Below are 19,366 nucleotides of genomic sequence, written 5' to 3'. Positions count from 1 at the left end.
TGCTATAGGGATGGATGTGACCAGCCCATGTATGAACAAACAAATGTGGAAGGACACTTCCAAGGTCAACTAAGCAATAATGATTTTATAAATTACTAAATTCTAAGAAAGGAAGGATTAGAGGATCACAGGACTGGAAGGAATCTCAAGAGATCTAGTCTACCCTGTTCCTCATAACAGCTCAACAGCTAAATCTAGGTCACTCCTAAAGACTATCTCCCTAACCTCTTCTCAAGGAAAATCTGTCCTCCAATAATGGAGATGTTCTTGTGCTATCTTCACCAGCTGGTTCACTGTTGTGGTCATCTCAAGTTGTTTTTCCATCTTGAATATTCCTTGTTACAGTTTACTTCAGTGGCTCTTTCCCATGCTATATTTATGCAATTTGTTATTCCTCCCTCAAAAGCTTAATCCATGTTCACTGTTACTTTGTAGTCCTGGAAGTCAGGTAGATGATGGATTTGAGCAAAAATATAAGAACTGTATCCACTTTCCTTAGTGCTAAGAACCTGTATTACATTGCTACAATTTATGCAGGAGTGACTAACTACAAGTAGCATATGCCTCCCCCCATTTCCATAGCTATGCTTTACATTGGAAAAGACTCTTCAATACTTGCAGCTGCAGAAGTAAGCAAGCAAACAAGACTCAGATGCATGAGTGAGAAAGTGGATCAGAGGAAGTAATCTCAGGCTGATTAGATAGCAGCAACACATTGAATAGAGAAGAGGAAAAATGTTTGGTTTTGTTTTTTTTTTCCTCCAAGAGATCCAAAGACGATAGGAAAACATGACAGAAAAATACGATATATTTGAATTCATACAGGAGAACATCTGATAATAATACAGGGATTGCTTGCATGTTTCATCACATGACAACCCAAATGATTCTATGATTCAGTGACAATATCAGTCCTTTTCTATGAATTGACATAAACCTTTGCATGATTAATGTTCAGTTTCTTATCACATGGCCATGGCAGGACAGGGACTGGTGGAAATCAGTTCCTATATCCATGGTGATTCCTGGTAACATGAGGAGGAGTAGAGCATGACCATTATCAGCCTGCTCAGAGGAGTCTGTTGGCGAACAGTTGTCACTTGTTGCATTGCACAACCAAAATCTTGCTAGATCAGCAGGATTTTCCAGAGTAGCAGCCTTGCAGAACGGGTTGCACTGATTTAATGGGTTTTGCAAAGTCTTGATCTCCAGGTACTCGTACCTGTAAAATTTAATGGGACACACTAGATTTCTCTAACTCTTCATATTTTATTGGGTCAATAGAGACATAAAGGCAAAGCATATAAAAAAAGGGAGACCTTTTTTCCTCTTTTCAATGCTTATAGGTACCTTATAAGATGGAGCCAGCTGCCTGTAGCAATCGAACAAGATTTAAACTGGAAGAGGGGTGATTCATAGTACATATAACAATAACAATATAACAATAACAAAGAAAATTATTTACCATGAAGACAATGAAACTCTGGAAGTGGTGTCCCGGAGAAATGGTAGATGCTTCATCCCTGAAACAATCATGGTCGTGTTGGACAGGCGTATGAGCAAGCCTGAGAGAGTTGAAAGATGTCACTTATGCAGGGGACTGAGCATTTAAAAGTCCCTTCAACCCCAAAACACTTTATGACTCTATAATGTCCCACAGTAGAAACAGACTTTATATTAAACTATATCATAATTTTTCCCCAGCTGATATAAACCAGTCAGCTGAGAGACAAAACTTTGGTGGTTCCTAAATTTGTAAACAAAACCAGTCCTATGCTAATAAATCTTCTGTCTTTCAAAATAAAGTCCCCATACTCTGGTTACTCATTTGCTTTTACACAGATGCTTTATCACATTCTAGTTCCAAAAATCCCTGCTGTCTATACATTTATGTTATCAGTTTTTGGTGCAATACTGAGCCACAGGATGTTGCCTGTGACTGCTGTCTCACCTTGGGATCTTCTCATCCTGTTTTTTTCTCTATGATTATGCCAGGCAAGATTTGATGAATTCTCAGGTTCCTGAACTCCCTGCTTATTCAGGTTTACACCTGGATTTCTGGTTCAATTGTCATTTGCTGTAATAAAATGTTAATCTGAGCTCATTTCAGGAGATTCTAAGTGAGAGGTATGATCACATTTCTTGATAGATAAAATAACAGTAGAAGTCAACTTTCTGAATCCCTAGGAAATTACATACACTGATGATAAATTAAATGAAATGCTCTCTAAAATGAGTTTTTTCTCTTAACAAGAACCACTTAAATTCTGGTTTATGTATGTGTGTGAATTATCTTTGCAGCTCTTATTATGTTATCTTTTATATATATTCTAGCACTAAGACTATGTTGCAAGTGCTCTCATCAGGGCTGTCATCAGGACTACTTTCCAGGTACTTCATACCAGCCAAACTACAGGGTTATTTAATTTCTTCAAAGCTGTTGGTGGACTAGACCTATTTTTAATCCTAAAGCAGCAGGAAAATAGATAGATAGATAGATAGATATAGATTCCTATGCCCTAGAAGGTGCTTTGTGTATTGTTGCCAGTCAGCACGGTCTGTAAGTAATCAGTCAGTCAGAGTACTGTAAATACTGAATTCCACAAATCCGATGATGTACAGTTAATACAGGACTGCATGTATGTCTTTTCTCTGCTGACTTGACCCTCTTTCTTATTGTCTGTCAGAAGCCTATGGTTTAAAACACTAAAAATTCAATACCTGTTAATTTTTCCAGACAATAATGCTAAAGCAGGAACACTTAGAAGCCGTGTTCAGCTTTCTGGTAGCAGAATGTATTCTACAGCATAGCTGTGACCATATTCTACTGCTGAGTCGATTTTTTGACAGGATCCTTTCAGAACAAAGGGGCTGTACAAATATCCTAGTCCTCAAGGATGTGTGTTACCTCTCTCAGCCCAATTCATGGCAAGAAATTGATGACAGGAAGACAATACATGTAATGAAATTTCTTCATTCAGGAAAAATTAAAGTCTTCTCGGATTCTATTGTTAAAGTAAATTGAGAGGAACAGAGATTAAATTTTCTGTTAGTTTTGAATAACTGTCAACTAAATATATTTATAGCCTACATTTACTATTTTTTAACCTCTTAAGGAATGCAATATGCTGTCTCAAGGCTAGCAACCCCTTTTTCCAGCACTGACCTATTACAGATCCCTCACATATCTATCAGAAAATCAGGTCTTTTCCTAAACTTTGTTTGTATACAACTGACCAGCAGCATTATCTATGCCACTCTATCACCTAAACTAGATTTCTGCTCTGAAACTACCAGCTCCATTAAAAATCCTTAGTTATTGCTAATATATAGGTCTCGAGATGAAAAACTAGGGATGGGACCACCATGCTGTCGTGGTTTTTAAAGTATTAACTAAAAAAAATTACTAGAAAAATTACTTATTTCTTGCTGTGAGATATGGATTAGAGCAAGAGCAGAACAGGCTTAACACTTAAAAGGAATAACAAAAGTTTATTAACAAAACTACAAGAATAAGAACACCAGAAGAAACTTCCAGAAAACTCCTTTATCCCCCACTACCCAACAATTCCCTTGTTCACATGACAACATAGAGACAAAAAACTTTGGAACTTTGGTGTTTAAAACAGTCCCAATTCCTGCTAGAGTCTTTTCATCAGTCTTCGTAAAAAAACAGAAGTCTTCTGCTAATCTATGGAGTTTCTCACATGAAAACTATTTCTGTTATAGCTTTTTATTTTTCTGATGCCAGCTGCCCGGAAAAATCTGCCATCAGATTCTCCTCTCCCATTTCACATCACTCTGAGGTGTGTTATGGGTCAATGAGTCTAGGGATGTCATTTTTAAGGATGAGTTACTCTAAGGCAAAAGTTCTCTTCATCTGTCTCTGTGAGCTTTCCTAGAAACAGAAGTTTTCTCTTTGCCTCTTAAGCGGCCCCAAATCTCCAACTATTACTTCTCCCCACTCTGTTCCAGCACCTCACTGTATCACAATTACTCCACCTTTTGCTCAAAATCCACACTTTGAACACTCCATTCCTCCCTATATACTCTGTCATGAATTAAAGGAGTTGTTTTCCAGAACACTATTGTTCATCTCCATAACTTTAACAGAAAAATATTTCAGCTTATAAAGCATCTCCTTATTCGCTACCTCTTCTGAAGCTTAATTCTTTTCTTTACTGTCTCTGATAGTTTATATGGTCTCTTTACATGTTGATTACTCTTGTTTTCTTTCTCTGGAATAAAAGGATTAATCTGCAAGTCTCATCTGGGTAATGAAAGGGTTAAAATCTTGCCTAGGCTTTGTAGATGGTTCTGTGATCTCTGTTGGAGCAGCAGCTGGAGCTGTCTGTGATGGAAGATTCTTCATGGCTGCTCTGGAGAGTGTGGTCACTGTCTTAGCCCACCGCAGGTCAAGAGGTTTGTTTTCCTTTACTCAGCAGTCTCTGGTGAATTCAGTCACAGCAAAAAACTGCAGCCAAGCCAGAGACCGGCCTGGCCTAGCCAGAGCCCGGGCCTTGGAGGCCCCATCTCCCGGCCAGGAGCCGCGGCAGGCCTAGCCCAGCCCCTGCCCGGGCCACATGGCCTGGGCAGGGGACGGGAAACCAGCAAAAGCTCAGTTACCTTTCACAGCCAGGAAACAAAGAGACCACAAAATTCCCAGGGTTAGGTCTTAAGGTGGTGTTCACAGGTTGATCTCACTTTTCAATGGTTAAAACTGCTGTCAATTCTTAGAAATGGCCAGCTGTTGGCTAGGAGGAAAACTCCCATCAGTCACCAGCAGCTTTAACTTCCTTAGGTGTTTCTCTTTGTTTTCTTAAATGCCAATCTATCACACATGCTTTGAGAAGATTTATTGCTCAATTAAGTCAGATGAGATATCAGTCTGAAGTTGTTGCTCTAGAGGAGCAACAAGTCAGCCATAGCTCAAGGTAGTCATGGGTTTCTTCTCCACACAGCAATATATAACATTTTGGTCCAATAGACAGTTGACATGAAACTTGTTTCTACTTATTAACCTATCACTTTTCCTCAATTTTGCTACACTGCTGTTTCTTAACTGATAAGCTGACAGGTAACGTACTCATACACACACCTCTGTTATAGTTTCTGAAAGAAATTGGCTATGAGACAGACTCCTGTTTTATGCCTTTATTAGGATTCAGCTCTTGGGGTGGGGGGCCGAGGGGTCATTTGCACCACGGCTGCTCCCATACTGGCAGCTCCGAGGAGGAGGCACAATTCAGCTTCGCAGCACACTCTGCAGAGCTGGGACTTCCGTCCTCGTGGAAGTAACCAGGAGGCCTGTCATTCTAGCTCATTGTCTAGGGTGGTCAGTCCTTTCCACAGTCCTCTTTAGGTCATGGTGATGGAGGAAGATGGTTTCTAAGCAGGCTTAGGTGATGCAGGAAGATGATCTTTCATCATAGCTTGCTAGAATGTTTCTTTGTCTTTTTATTCTTTTGTTAGCTTGTTGCTTTGGTGTCTTGCACGCCTTAGTTTGCATATTATTTGGTTGCACAGCTCCCTGGGAGTTGCTTGGTTCCAGTGTGGCATAGCTCCCATGAGAGTTGCTTTGTTCTGTGGCATAGCTCCTTAGGGGGTTGCTTTGTTACATGGCATAGCTCCTTAAGGGGTTGCTGCAGTGTGGCAGGGAAGACAGGGAAAGGGATAGAGGAATGTCTCATAAGAACTCTTAAAACACTTCAAATGGGATAAGAACATTAACTGTACATAATTAAACACAGTATTTTAACCAGAGTGGATTTCTTGAGATTTTATTCATGACAGTTTCTAGATCCTAAGCTTACTCTATAAATCACATTATTACAGCTCAAACCTCAAACTATTTTACTTAATATAATTTCTTGCTTACTTAAGACATATTCTTACTTATAACTACAGAGACATAAGTTTATAATTTCTCTACCCAATGTCTGTGTACTTTCATCATTACATTAACTCAAGCTCTTTCCAAGGCTGCAGATTGAACCCTTCAGCATCTGTAGAATTTTCCATTTTTCCATTTCCCACATCTAGGCCATTTACTTAAGGAAGTATTATTTCTGAGCTCAAACATAGCCAATGTTGGCACTAAGTCCTTTAGGCATGACTTTCTCTGTGGAGGTTCATCAATGAGAAACTTACAGAAGGTAGTTAATTTTCCATTAAATAATCTCTACATGAAATGGCATCCTTTACTTCCATGTATTTCAGGTACCTTGAGAGACTGACTTAGCTGATTTGTTATCTAGGTTTTGGAAGACAGGTGTCTGCTAAGGGAGGGCAGAAGCCTCCCTTGGACTTCCTTGGAATGTAGACCCCCTCCCTCCAAATTATTATAATTCTGAAATCAAGGGGCTTTCAGGCAGAGATCTGGGGATAAGAATAACAGTTCTTTACTAGTATGTATAACGAGGCACACAAACAATAACTACAGTGTTAACAACAAAATAGAACCAGGGAGCCCGTGACAGCCTTCTCAGCCGAGACGGGAAGGGATGGAGGAGAGGCTTTGCTTCACAAACCCCCTCGGGTGGGCAGTCCCGGTGCTCCTGCATGCCTCTGAGGAATACTCAGCTGGAACAGCAGGGATGAGTTGAGATCCTGGGCCGGTGACTGAGGTGTATCAGCAGCTCCGCGGCAGTGGCTGGCACTGCCACATGTCCCAGCAAGGCAGGGAGTGTGAGGCCACCAATGAAGAGGGAAGAAGGAGAAGAAGAAGCAGCAGCAGCTCCGTCTGGGTGATGGCGAAGTTCCCTCTGCAGCAACACCTCCGAAAACGTGTCCTTCTCTGAAGCTGAAGAAACCAGCCAAACTGTCTCCACCCTCCATTTTTCCTTCCCCACCTATCCCCTGGGCACCTGGGCCAAACTCTTTGTGTTTCTTGAGCACCCACCAAGTACCAGCAGACAGGTTTTCCCCACAACTAATGGGTAAAAATTCCACAAGTGAGCCAGAACTAAAAGAAGGACAACTAACCCCCAACAATTGGCTGTCAGCCAGACTATTTGTTCACAAAAATAGATCATAGAAATATCATGGTTTTAAAAAACCCAACACAAAAACAAGAAAACCCTGACCACAGAAAAACCTCTACAAGAAAAAAACTGAAGAGAATCACTGCTCAGATAAATCAGGTTCCTGATCAGTCCCTACTGACATGAGTTTAAGGTAAGACGGTGCTATAAGTTTTGATGATTTTGAACCACCATGGGATTCCATCTTGCTGAATTTAATTAAGTGGATTAGTGACATATACCACAAAAATTAATTTCTTTGCCAGGGAAATCACTTATGAAATGAGAGATTTTGTATTGTGACTATGTGAACAAGTTCCTATATAAGTAAAAAAAGAATGAACTCAATATCATTGCAGAAGCAGGCAAAAAAATCCAAAACGGTGGTGGTGCAGAAGTTGACAGATTACTCTGTACAGACCAGTTAAGCAGACCTAGTCTGGCTGTCTTTGCAGAATGCTGTTTTGTGACCTCCACTGAAAATAGGAGACTGTTATAAATGCAAAGGCAAATTTAGGTTAAATAAAAAGAGAAATTTATTATAAAACAATTTCAATAAAGAACAAACAACGAGACAAACCACAATAAAATGGGCAGCACAGCGCTGGGTGTACAGGGTCTATACCCAAAGGTATAGCTGTTCCCAAATCCACGATCGAGGGTTCTCTGGCTGGGGTTTTTATAGGGATTTTGTGTCCTGAGGCCAAATTCCAAGCAGGCACCATTCACCAAAGGTCCTTGATTGTTGGATGAATGGATTTCCTGGCATTGGAGAATAGAGTTAATAGATGTCCAGGCAGAGTCTCCTCATATGTAAAGAGGTTCTGAATGTTCCTTGATTTCATTTTGGTTCAGGCCATCAGGATGGAGTGGTTGGATCCGGGTTGGAGCCGATGAATATCTCGGCTGGGCTTTTCCCTTTGTCCAGTCTGATTGCTTCCCCAACGGTGGTCTGCAAGGCGGGGTGTTCAGGTCCGGCGATGAGTATCTCCTCTGAGCTTGTTCCTTTGTTAGCCTGATTGCTTCCCCAACAGTGGTCTGCAGGGCGGGGTGTTTGGGTCCAGCGATGAGTATCTTGTCCGAGCTTGTTCCTTGTTCCTTTGCCAGCCTGATGGCCCGTGTCCTGCTTATTCTTTTCGGTTGATGGGCGCTGGCTAGGTGCCGGCTAGCTTTGTTAGCTCCAGAATGGGAATTCGCGACTAGATCTGGGGAAGGACTTTTTGGCTACACTGTATTTTCTATTTTATATTATTATTATAGCTACAAATATATTTATTTAGACCTTTACGAATTTTTATTCATAAGTTTATCTATTACAAGACCAAGTCACTTTTGTAGGGACTCGAGAGACTGAGGGCATAACTCAGAATTCCAAGACCCCTAGTAGACAGTTCCTACTGTATATTAAATAGTTATCATGCAACATAACTTACTGCTCTGAAGTCTATGATCTTACAAGAATACTTGTTGAGCATGAAGCTGACAAGTCTCCATATCAGTTTAATTGCTGGATATTAATATTTCTCTTTCAGTAACTGTGCCTAAAGCAGTTTTCAATGATTAATAGATCTAACAGGCAACAGATCCAATTTCAGAGACCCACAAGATGACAGGTGCTAATAACTGTATCCCAGGGCTCTTATTTCATGCTTTTTGTTATAAGCAATATCATGAATTCCATTCTGTGCCACCTATTCTTTCACTTCCTTATGTAGTCAAATTTCAAAATAGATAGGATATCTACTTGTATTGCACACCAGTATTTCCAAGACTTCCATCTGCCTACAGTGTGAAAATTCAAGCTTGCAAAACCAAGCACACAAAGACTTCACTTACTGATGATTTAGCTCCTATGTCCCAGGGTGAGCAAGTGGGAAAAAAGAATAATGAAAGTCCAGGTGCTAAAATGCATTTATATTATCAGCTTTGCCTAATTAGTGCAATTTTCAAAGTGTCTACATATAAGAGAGTATATAAAGCAGTGGGGGTCGGTTTTGTTTTTGTTTTTTTTGGTTTTTCTTTTATTTACACTCAAATTAAGTCTTTAAAGCAGAGCTAAGTATCTAATTTTATTTAGCAGTACACTGGAAATTAAACCTCAAGAAAATTTCCTGTAAAATGCAATTATAACTAGGTGCTATTAGATCTCAGTAACCCTCAAAGACAATAGCCATAGATTTCCTCAGTTAAATACTGTAAATCATATGGAGAGATGGGAATGCATTACAGATGACATAAAGAATAACAGTGAAATCTGAATATTATGAATAATTTTTAAACAAGCTCTTGGAAAACCTAATGTTCTTTAGCAGAAATCTGTATGTTACACTTTTCAATAACAGGTTTCAAAATAACATTTACAGTTTATCTTAGAGTGTAACAATGTATATTCTTTAAAACTCAGCGAAATATAGTGCCTATTTCACTTTACTTTCCTTCTTGATGTTGACAAGATCCATGTATTTATGAATGGTCACATTTTCAATGGCAAACATTCCAAGTGTTTTGCAGGCCCAAGAGTACTGGAATTAATCAATTATGTTATTGTATTTTGGGACATGGCTCTCCCACAGACAAAATAAAATATCTGAGAATCTTCCTGGTTTCTTCCCAGCCTCCTTAGAGAACTGAGAAAAGAATCACATCTGGACAGTTCCACTGGGCATGTAGAGTTCTAAGTTAGAAATGCAGAAGGAGGTGGGGCAATTTCGGGACTAAGAACAGTTTCATACCCACAGTCTTTGCTGATATTTCTCTTGCTGAAAGCCTACAAGAATCCAGAGGACAGGCAGGTAGCTAGAGTGCTGCTTATCCTAAGTTACGAGTTCAGGAAGATGTTTAGGGTTCTCTCAGCACAAATTCAAGTCTTGCATCTGGAATTCCATCAGCAGTAATCAAATCTAACAACTTGAGAAGATGCCACATGCCCTCTTCACATGAGCTTCCAGTTCTGAGCACTTGCTTGGGTCCTATAACCTCATTCCTGTGCATAATGAACGGGTGGCACATCACTGGAAAAAGCTGTCCTGTTAAGGTGTAGGAGGAAAGGACTCGGTCTTGGAGTGTGTGCATTTCTACTGACAAGGCAGGCTGGAGAAGTTTTTCAGTGATGCCAACTTGTCTCATTAGCCATTTGGGCCACTAGTTTGGTGTCTTTAATTGAGCATCATGCCTTCTGTTGAATAACAAGGAACCATTACAATTGGCATGTTTCTTACTGTCTCTCTGTAATTTATATAAAACTTTAACCTTGCAACTAGGATTGATTACATCAGACTGTTGTAGTCTGTGAGCTTCAGGGTTGATACAGAGCTCATGAATTTATTTATTTATTTATTTATTATTTATTATTAATTATTTCCATACCCTTGATTCCCAATTAACTTTAATTAATTTACAAAGTTGATGGCTTTTTTGTGCACACGTGCAAACACAAAAGTATATTACATAGACAAATGCACTCCTGAAATTTTTCTTTCCAGCATCAAGTCTTATTTTTTAAATGTCCTGGGTTGATTATGATGTTAAATTGTATCCCCATTCGTCCACCTAACCCAGAGACAGGTTTTGTATTCTTTAAATTCCATCTGAGATTAAAAGTGAGTGGAAAAGAAGCACCGAGTCTGTTATCAGAGACTGTACTTGCTCCCCCCGCATCGGGAGTTTTGACTACAGCACAGACAGACAACAAGACACAGATCGCCTTGGCTTTCCAGCTAGCCGGAGCAGAGAGGTCTTCCTGGACTGTTTTCTTTCCCTTTTTCTGAAACTAATCGAACCTGCTTTGGACTGGGGACTCGGGGGAGCACTGGGAGCTTGCACCCGTGGACTACCGGGAACCCAGCCTGAGCAGCGGCATTTTCCAGTGCCAGAGGGACTGATAACAGAGCGAACACCCACAGGAAAGAGACCCTCTGAAGTTTGTCATCACTTCTGAAGAGCGAGAGGTTTTGTAACTCAATATCATTCATTTTTGTGCTGGGTAGTGCTGTGCCTGTGAAATAAACAGGTTTTTTCCACTTCTCTCAGAGAAATCTCTTCCCGAACCGGTTGGGGGGTGGGGGAGAAGGGCCACGTGGGTTTGCTTCCCAGGGGGGGAGCCACACTGGAGGTTTTCTCCTACATTTGCCCTAAACCAGGACATTCACCTATACTAATATGCATATCTTTTTAATACCCAAGAAATGAAACCAAACTATTCAGTCTGTAACTAAACCTTACTTAAAATTTCCTATGTTTTTTCAGTTTTCATTTGTTCCTTCCAGCGACTCACTCTTCACCCTGCTAAAGAAGTTTAGATAAACATATTTGGAATTTTTAACCTACTACACAAATTTGCTTTGCACCAAGAACACTGCTGTAATCAAATTTGAACTTGTCACTTCAACTGCATGCTCCAGGGATGATGACTAACTTTCTGACACTGTATCTGGAGCTGTCAACATGTAGTATTCAAAAACCTTTTGTTTAGTCAGTGTTTTTTTGTCCTTTAATACAGAGGCCCAGAGATAGCTTCATGCTCAACAACCTTCTAAACTATATGAAATTTTTGATAGCTCTCTTTTTATCTCCAGGTTAAATGATGCCACAGTTCTGTTGGAGTCTGAGATACAGAGTGTGTGCCCTTGTTTCTAATACTTAGTTCTAGGATTCAAAGAAACACTGAATTTCATATAGCATGAAATTCACGAGCATGTTTTCATGGTGATACATGAAAACAAATGTTAAAGTTAGATAGAAAAAGTTAAGTATGTAGATTAGAAAGTTCTTAAATCACTGGGTGAAAAAGTAATTTAGAGAACAGGAGACAAGATGGAGAATTTAGGGTGTTGTCTCTTGTCCTTCTTCTTTCTTCTTCATGTTCTTCTCCTAGGGGTTTTTGGGTGGTAGTAAGTGATTGGGTAAAAAATGCCGCAGTGCAGCACACAGATGTTGGGTCATTGGGTCACTAAGAAAAATAACTTAGTTGGCATCTGTTAATTGGGTAAATGGACATATAAAAGACCTTGAAGAAGATCTTTGTTAGCCATTTTACCCCTTTTCCATCATAGTGCACATAGCTCCTTGTACCTTGTAATGCTGATAAGAAAAGAATAAATTACTGAGACCGAACAAGAAAAAACAGCCTCCCTCTCATCAATCTTCAGTTCAAAGGGAAAAAGAACCTAACCCAAAAGTCCTTAACGAGACACAGTTCCCTTTTTTTGTGATTGGAAATATCTGTAGTAGAATAAATTCTGTCATTATTACCTGTGTCTCTGAAAAGGATGAAAAACTACTGTCACACAATTGGTAATAGAGAACCAATAAATCCAAGAGAAGTTAACAGGAAATCTATTTTCTATTCTGTATTCATGTTTTTATTTGGTCTGTCAGAGAAGACAAATATCATGGATTGAATAGAGAAATAAATGGTTGGCATGAGTAATAATACTATGAAATAGAGTAATACATTATTAAGCAATCCATACCTAGTGGAATATTTGTCATATTTTAATCTTAAATCACCTAAACTGGGATTTTAGGCTATCACAAGCAGAACAGTCTAAAGTCAGGGAATTTTAACTGAAGAAGTCAATGACCAAAGGCAATTGTTAACCACCACTCTGCAAGGTTCTTCCGAATAGGACAAACAGGTGTAAAGCACACACATTTTGGACACAACCTGGTATTTTCTGAGACAATCAGCTGATTTTGGAATTTCCCTGCCAGACCCTCAATTGATTTAATACTTCTTTGACAAACTACTTGGTCTCTCAGTGATGGTAACTTGTGTTATGGTAAGTGTCTTCCTGAGCATATGTAGGCAGAAGATATATCATCTATTCCAAAGACCCAAACCAGTATTTTCTGGCATTTTGATTCCTTTGACTTCGCAATTTGCATGTGTGTGTGCGTGTGTGCGTGTGTATGTAATACATGTATATTACATTATGTGCCAGTACCAATGCAATATAATGCCAAAAAGAGAACTTTGAATATAGAATTACAGTGTATGTGGAAAAGCTAGAAAAGACAAATTTAAAAAGATTTCACTAAAAAAAAACCAACACATAACAAAAAGGAGATTCTTCAATGATACCTGTGCATTTTTCCTACTATGTGCAGTGGACTCTTTTACACTTTTAACATATTTTAGCTTTATTTTGTTTGTCTCAGGTTTCAAAGGCTTGTATCTGAGATACCGTTTCTCTGCATCACTTAGAGGGAACAGGAAGTATGATGAAATCAGAAAGTACTTTGGTACCAGAAAGTACCTTGATTAGCATAAGACATCTGATAACCAGGATACCCTGGCAAGAACAAACAGAACTTTGAAGATTGCAAGAATATTGAATCAAGCCTGGTGACAGGGAGAAGATTGAATCAATGTTGAAATATGCATGTATGTTTGTATGTTTGCATGATGTTTAACTCAACCATTGTAGTAAAAAATTACTAACTTTCCTAGAATGGTATATAAGCTTATGTTGCCCACAGTAAAATTGGATTCTGATCACCAAATCAGTTGTCCCCATCTTTCTTCATCACTGATAAAAGAAGGAGAGTGTCTTACCCTGTATGTCTGTTTACAATGGTCAAGAGGATAAATCCCAATGACAGCAGGGGCATCAGGGCAGTAGGTGCAGGGGTACCAATATCACCTATTCGAACCTATTCAAAAGATTTCTTCCACTAAAGTGAGACACTTCTCTCCCCAGCACCTGCCTGCCACAGGTCACAGCCCTGAGAGGGATAGGTACCTCTGTTTTACATAGAGAACTGTTCCCCCCACAACCAAAGAATGTGTCTCCAGCCTCCAGCAGCTTTCAGTTTCTTTAGGAACTGTGTTTGGGCAGGGACACCATGTGTCTTTGGTTGGACAAAGTTTCTGTATGTGATGAATAAAGATTTTTATATGATTTTTGTTTTCCATTGTTATTTTCATGCACCTCAGGGCTGGCTGAATTATCTCACAGCCTGTAATGTATGCTCATTCCATAGGCTCAGTTCCTCGTGTCCCATGTTCCATCTGTAAAAGAATGGGATTTAACTCCCCTTTTCAGGCTTAACATATATATATATATACTTTTATATATATATGCATATATAAAATATATGCAATACAATTTACTGAATTTCACCTCTCTCTTGGCCATTTAGGAAAATACATCATATTCCACAGTTCAACAAAATTACTTCTTCTATGCTTATCTTCATGTTCTATGTTTATTTCCAGCTTCTTCTATGTTTATCTTCACTTACACTCATCAATTAGTGCTCAGTTTCAAGGAACACATTGGAACTGATTTTCTCTAATGTTTGCTTGGGCAAGAGAAGAATTTTTCACCAGTTTAAGTGTGACTCAGTGTTTGGTAAAGATTTTTATAGCTGATATTTCTCACAGTATTAATTAGAGAAAATTATAATGTGATAAACAGGTTTTGCCAGTTTAAAATCCTTAACAGAACTCCCTCTGTCTCTTAAAAATCAAGTGGAGATTTTGATTGCATTTGCATGCCTGAATTGTTAAGCTCCCTGAATGTGAGACTGCATTAATATAATAGAATATATGAAAATTAAATAATCAGAACTTTACTTCAGCAAATAATCAGATGTCCATGTGCATATCTATAACATCAGAAATGAAACAATATTAAACATAATAAATACTTGTGGCTGTTCTCCATGTCATTGTTGCTAACAATGATTGTTCAATCAAAACTTAAAATTTTCTGGTCAGACTTTCTATTATTAATATTTAAGTAATTTTTCAATTATCACAGTTGGTAATTTCATGTTTCTATTTGAGTGGAGTTGCTGCTAAACTATTAATTGGAAAAATAAGTATATTTTTAGTGAAGTATTTTCTGTCATTATCTGCTCCAGTGGATTCCTAGATCCAAACAAAGACACTTAATTAGTGTTTTATTTTCTCTCTGGTCCAATGAATATTTTAATCAAACACAAGGCATAAGAGACAGCAAGAAAAATTAAAAAATCAGCCAGCATACATTCTTAAAGTACCTCAGTACTTTGATTACTTTTTCCACACACAGCTTCTTCATGAAAACCTAATGTTGCAGGGTTTTTTGAAACAGATATAATTTTTTGTGTAAAATTGTTTTCTGACCAGCGCTGCTACTAAGTTACAGCTTCCAAAATTCACTTTCTTAAGATGAAGTAATCTTTAACACTGCCTTATCACAATGTCAGCAAGAAGAAATATGAGTTAGTTTTCCAGTGAATCTTAATATGCTTTTCTAGAAAATGCATTTTTTTCATATGCAAAGACATGTTTTTTAGCCATGTATGGCATCTACCAAGGCCACACAGCTGACATGCAGAGTGCTGTGTATGCTTTCCTCATCTTCTCAATGAAATGGCTGTAACAAATGTCTTGTTAGACAGCATATATAGACATAACATTAATTATTCTAAACCAGTATTCTGTGCAAAACCAGTGGAACTCAGATGACCAAAAATACACTTATGCACTCTCCCTAATTAAGCATTCAGTTATTATTATTATTATTATTGTTGTTGTGATCTATTGTTAATTATTACATCTTTTTAAACACAGCTCATCTGCTAATTTGACCTTGAATTTCTGTACACTGATCTTTTTTGCAATTTCTGGGGTTTCCAAATCATCACATTGAGCATAGGCATTGATTATTGTTTCTACTTCACCATATACAATGTAGTACATTTCATCATATTCAATGAATGCCATGGCCTCAATATGCATTGACCAAAGCTAGAGTAATTGGCCCTGTGCTTCTTCCATTCCTTTCAATCTCCCAGGGCAGATCTATTTCTCTACATCTCCTGATAACTACAGCTGTGGGGAATAGGTAAGCTTTTGTATGACAGCTGTTTGTTAGTGAAAGTCACTTATTTCATCCACTAAACTATTGGTTTTAAACACGTGAACCATTAACTGAGCTATAGAAAATTATATCAGTACTGATTTTTCATGGTCTCAAAACAAAAAGTACTGTTTTTCAGAGTTTATTCTTTGTGGCATTAAGAAACAGGGGGATTTGCTCTTAGATCTTAAATAACAGGCCTGACCAAAACATTTGATCTATTTCTAATTCTGCTCTTTGTTTATATTTCTGAGACTTTTTAAACTCTTGTCTTCAGTGACAGTCGGCAAGTGAATGTATTCAGGAATATCAAACCCTTGGTTTCACATTTTTAGAAGCTGAGAGACAGATTTTTGAGACACTGAATTCTTCCTGTGAATATCTTCAAAAGTGCAACCTTGTTGTAATGCATTTAGAAAAATGGTATAACCCGAGATGTACCTCTGAAATGTAGAATGTTATCTCCACCAGTTTTCCTTATGGGTTGTAAGAATGTAACCCTTCCCCTGTCTTCAAAAAGAAGTGTGTTATCAATTTTCTCTCTCTTTCCCCACATGATCCCTGGAATAAGGCTGCAATACCATCTCAGCAATAGAGAGAGCCTCGATTTAGTACCTCAGGTCCATGCTATAATATCGTCCCTGTCTCCCTGACTACTGCGGGGCGGACAGTGGCAATAGAGAGGAAGGGAACATATAGAAAATATAGCAGATTGGTGCCCCGTGTGAGAAGTTTTAGAACTATCCACAAGCGACTGGAACTCCATAACTGGGGTTTAAACAAGTCTATTGACTCCTATAGGTAATCAATTACCTTGGGAGACACATGCTGTTTTCGGCGGCTGTGGTCTCCAGGAAGGACCCGATAGCCTTTGGAATTGACAGAAGGTCGGATCGAGAGCAGAGGAGATTTTCTTGCACCGTAAACGAGTAAGTAACGCCGTGGGTTTCGAATCGGCGGCCGCAAAACGCGCCGAGCTGTGCGCCCCACCCCGCCACCGCCGGCTGCCGCTGCCACTAATCCCGTTTCCGTCCCAGTGTGGAGGCAGGAAGCGCAGTGCATTTTGGTCCCGTGAGACACGGTGGGTTCGGGCAGGGCGGTGGGGCCGGGGCCGAGTGTGGCCTGCAGTGGCAAACAAAAGGGGGGAAGAGCCCCCCCACAAACAGCAGCGGCAGGCACAGAGCCTGGGCGGCAGCAGGCGCGGAGCCGGCAGCTGTGGCGGGAAGCAGCCCCTGGTCGTAGGAGTGGCGAGCCGTAGCGCAGGGGACGGGTGGCAGCGTTTCTTCCCCACGCAGGCCGGATCGTGGCGCCGGTGAGCGGTGTTCCCCCACTCCCCCACAGCTCGGCCACAAGTTTTTAGTGGCTCGGCAAGCACCTCTGCGGGGCTTAGCAGTTTGTGCCTTACCGCAGAAAAAGAGTGGGGGGGGGGCGGGTTGAACTGAGATAAGCCTGCCTGGCTTTGCTCCTTTTGCGGTGTAAAGAAGAAGAAAAGAAAAAAAACAAAAACACAAAAAAACCCCAACAACAAAAACCCTAAAAACTAAACTGAGTTTGTGCAAACAACAAAAAAATGGGATCAAAGCTATCTTCACCCCAACGAAATTTAGAATCCAAACTGCAAGAATTTTTAAGTACCACAGACATTAAGATCTCTAAAAAAAAGTTGAAACATTTTATCTCATGGCTGTCCCGTAACACTCCACAGTTTGACATGCTAGATGTAGTCTATCCTTGCACGGGATAGAATTGGCAATTTTTTAACACTTAAAGTGGAGGAGGGAGACACATTTGCTTCAAAGTATCTCCCGCTTTTTCTTATAATTCTAAAATAATTGATTTACAGAGAAAGAGAAATAAAACAGCCGCTGCAGTTTCCATTGGTTCCCCCTAACCCTTTCCCTGAACTCTCTGCTCCTGAGCTGAAAAAGACACATAGAACAGATCCAGAAACTCAGGAAATGCATCATGACAATGCTTTCCTCGTTCCAGGAGTCTCATTCAACCCCCTGTCTCTGATACTGTCATGCAAGCTATCAAAGAGCTCTACCTGTACCCTCATATTCCAACTGTTAAACCCCACTACCCCCACGTGGCTGGGATCCAAAATGGTGCTGGCCGTGTGTCAGATAGCCATGTGGAGAAACCTCCCTCGTATTTCTCTTCCCCTTCCCATAACCCCCTCCACCCACCTGTCTCCACACAGTTCCCCTACTCCTCCCATAATTCCTCCCCTCCCTCACACATTTCCCTTCCTCCTACCTTCTACCCTGCTCAGGCATGACATCACCTTGCAACCCCGCCTCCAAATGTTGCAACCCTGCTCCCCATGCTCCCGCCCCCTGTCCCCAAGGAGGGGGGGGTGGGAGGGATAGCCCTACCCCCTGCTCCCATGGAGGTGGGGGGGAAGGAGTGTCCTGGCCCTGCCCCCCAGGGGTGGGAGATGGGTCCCTGCTCAGACCGTGTGGGAGTGGAGCTGGGTCCCTCCATGGACCCGGTGGTGAGGCAAGGGAAGGGAAGGGAAGGGAAGGGAAGGGGGGGGGGGGGGGGTGGGCAGGGAAACCCCAGAGATACTGGCTCTGGGGAAGATAAGGATACGCCTACAGCTGCACCTGTGATATTTACTGGTAAAAAAAAGAACTAATAGACAATACCAACCTTTCTCTTCCCACGATATCTGGGAAATTTGTAAGATCCAACATGAATTCGGCAAGGATAGTGAAATATAAAGAATGATTAAAGCTGCATTAAAATCTGAGGAGTTAGTTATTGCTGACCTCAAAGACTTCTTCAGGTGTCTCCTAACCCCCACCAAGTTTGATTTTTGTGAAAGCTCATGGAAGAAGTCCTTAAAGGACCTCCTAGAGGTGCTCAAGCAAAGCATTCAGGATGCAAAAGATGCAGAAAATAATAAAATTACTTTAGAGCATCTATGTGGGGAGGGGAGGAGCTCCAAGCGTGAAGACCAGGCACAGGTTCTAACAAAATCTATTTTAAATAAGATCTGTGATGTAGTAGAAAAAGCTTATAACAAATTACCAACACTTGAAACCCAAGCCAGTTATGTTAATATTAAACAGTTTCCATCAGAAAGTTTTTTGCAGTTTATAGACCGGCTTAGAGGACAAATACAAAAGCAGGTGGAAGGACCAGTGGCACAGACAGAACTGATTAAGGAAGTGATTCAAATAAATGCCATCGAGACCTGCCACAGAGTGATTCTAAATCTGCCCACCAGTCCTCCACCCACTATAGCAGACATGATCAAAGCATGTGCCAAGAAAGCAGATCTGTACACTGCACATGACAGGAAGCTGGGACCGATAAACCCAAAGACTGTGGCAGCTGCAATACCAGGAATGAACTGTCCACAGATGTCATCAGAACAGCTGCAGCATATCATCTGCTTCCAGTGTAAGAAGCCAGGACATTTCACAAAGAATTGTCCTCAAAACCAGCAACAAAGGAAACACCAGAAAGAAGCTGTAACCAATC

The 19,366-nt window shown here is 40.2% G+C and overlaps 1 protein-coding gene and 1 long non-coding RNA gene across 2 annotated transcripts; both read right to left on the bottom strand.

Annotated features, from left to right (window-relative positions):
• Window positions 1–786: 786 nt before the first annotated feature.
• Window positions 787–18,361, bottom strand: LOC117245396. Its single transcript, XM_033519339.1, has 4 exons — window positions 18,253–18,361; window positions 16,688–17,407; window positions 1,466–1,565; window positions 787–1,222 (listed from the first exon to the last, which is right to left on the bottom strand). Exons 1-4 carry the CDS (start codon window positions 18,359–18,361, stop codon window positions 955–957), a joined length of 1,197 nt encoding a protein of 398 aa, XP_033375230.1. The 3' UTR covers window positions 787–954.
• Window positions 7,535–16,681, bottom strand: LOC107200619. The gene is made up of 2 exons (XR_001519694.2): window positions 11,244–16,681; window positions 7,535–10,197 (listed from the first exon to the last, which is right to left on the bottom strand). It is a non-coding gene; the product is annotated as an uncharacterized LOC107200619 (long non-coding RNA).
• Window positions 18,362–19,366: the final 1,005 nt, after the last annotated feature.

The sequence above is a fragment of the Parus major genome, chromosome 2, assembly GCF_001522545.3.
Source record: "Parus major isolate Abel chromosome 2, Parus_major1.1, whole genome shotgun sequence".
Lineage (NCBI taxonomy): Eukaryota > Metazoa > Chordata > Aves > Passeriformes > Paridae > Parus > Parus major.
Note: the sequence above shows the minus strand (reverse complement) of the source record. Positions and strands in the feature narration are given on the sequence as shown.

What these genes read in the sequence shown, in the direction of transcription:
- LOC117245396 (XM_033519339.1), bottom strand. Translation starts at nt 18,361, where the DNA reads ATGGAGGGACCCAGCTCCACTCCCACACGGTCTGAGCAGGGACCCATC. An exon ending in AACAGCATGTGTCTCCCAAG is followed by an intron (nt 1,566 to 16,687) that starts GTAATTGATTAC and finishes CAACTCTCTCAG; the next exon opens with GCTTGCTCATACGCCTGTCC. An exon ending in AGAGTTTCATTGTCTTCATG is followed by an intron (nt 1,223 to 1,465) that starts GTAAATAATTTT and finishes TAAATTTTACAG; the next exon opens with GTACGAGTACCTGGAGATCA.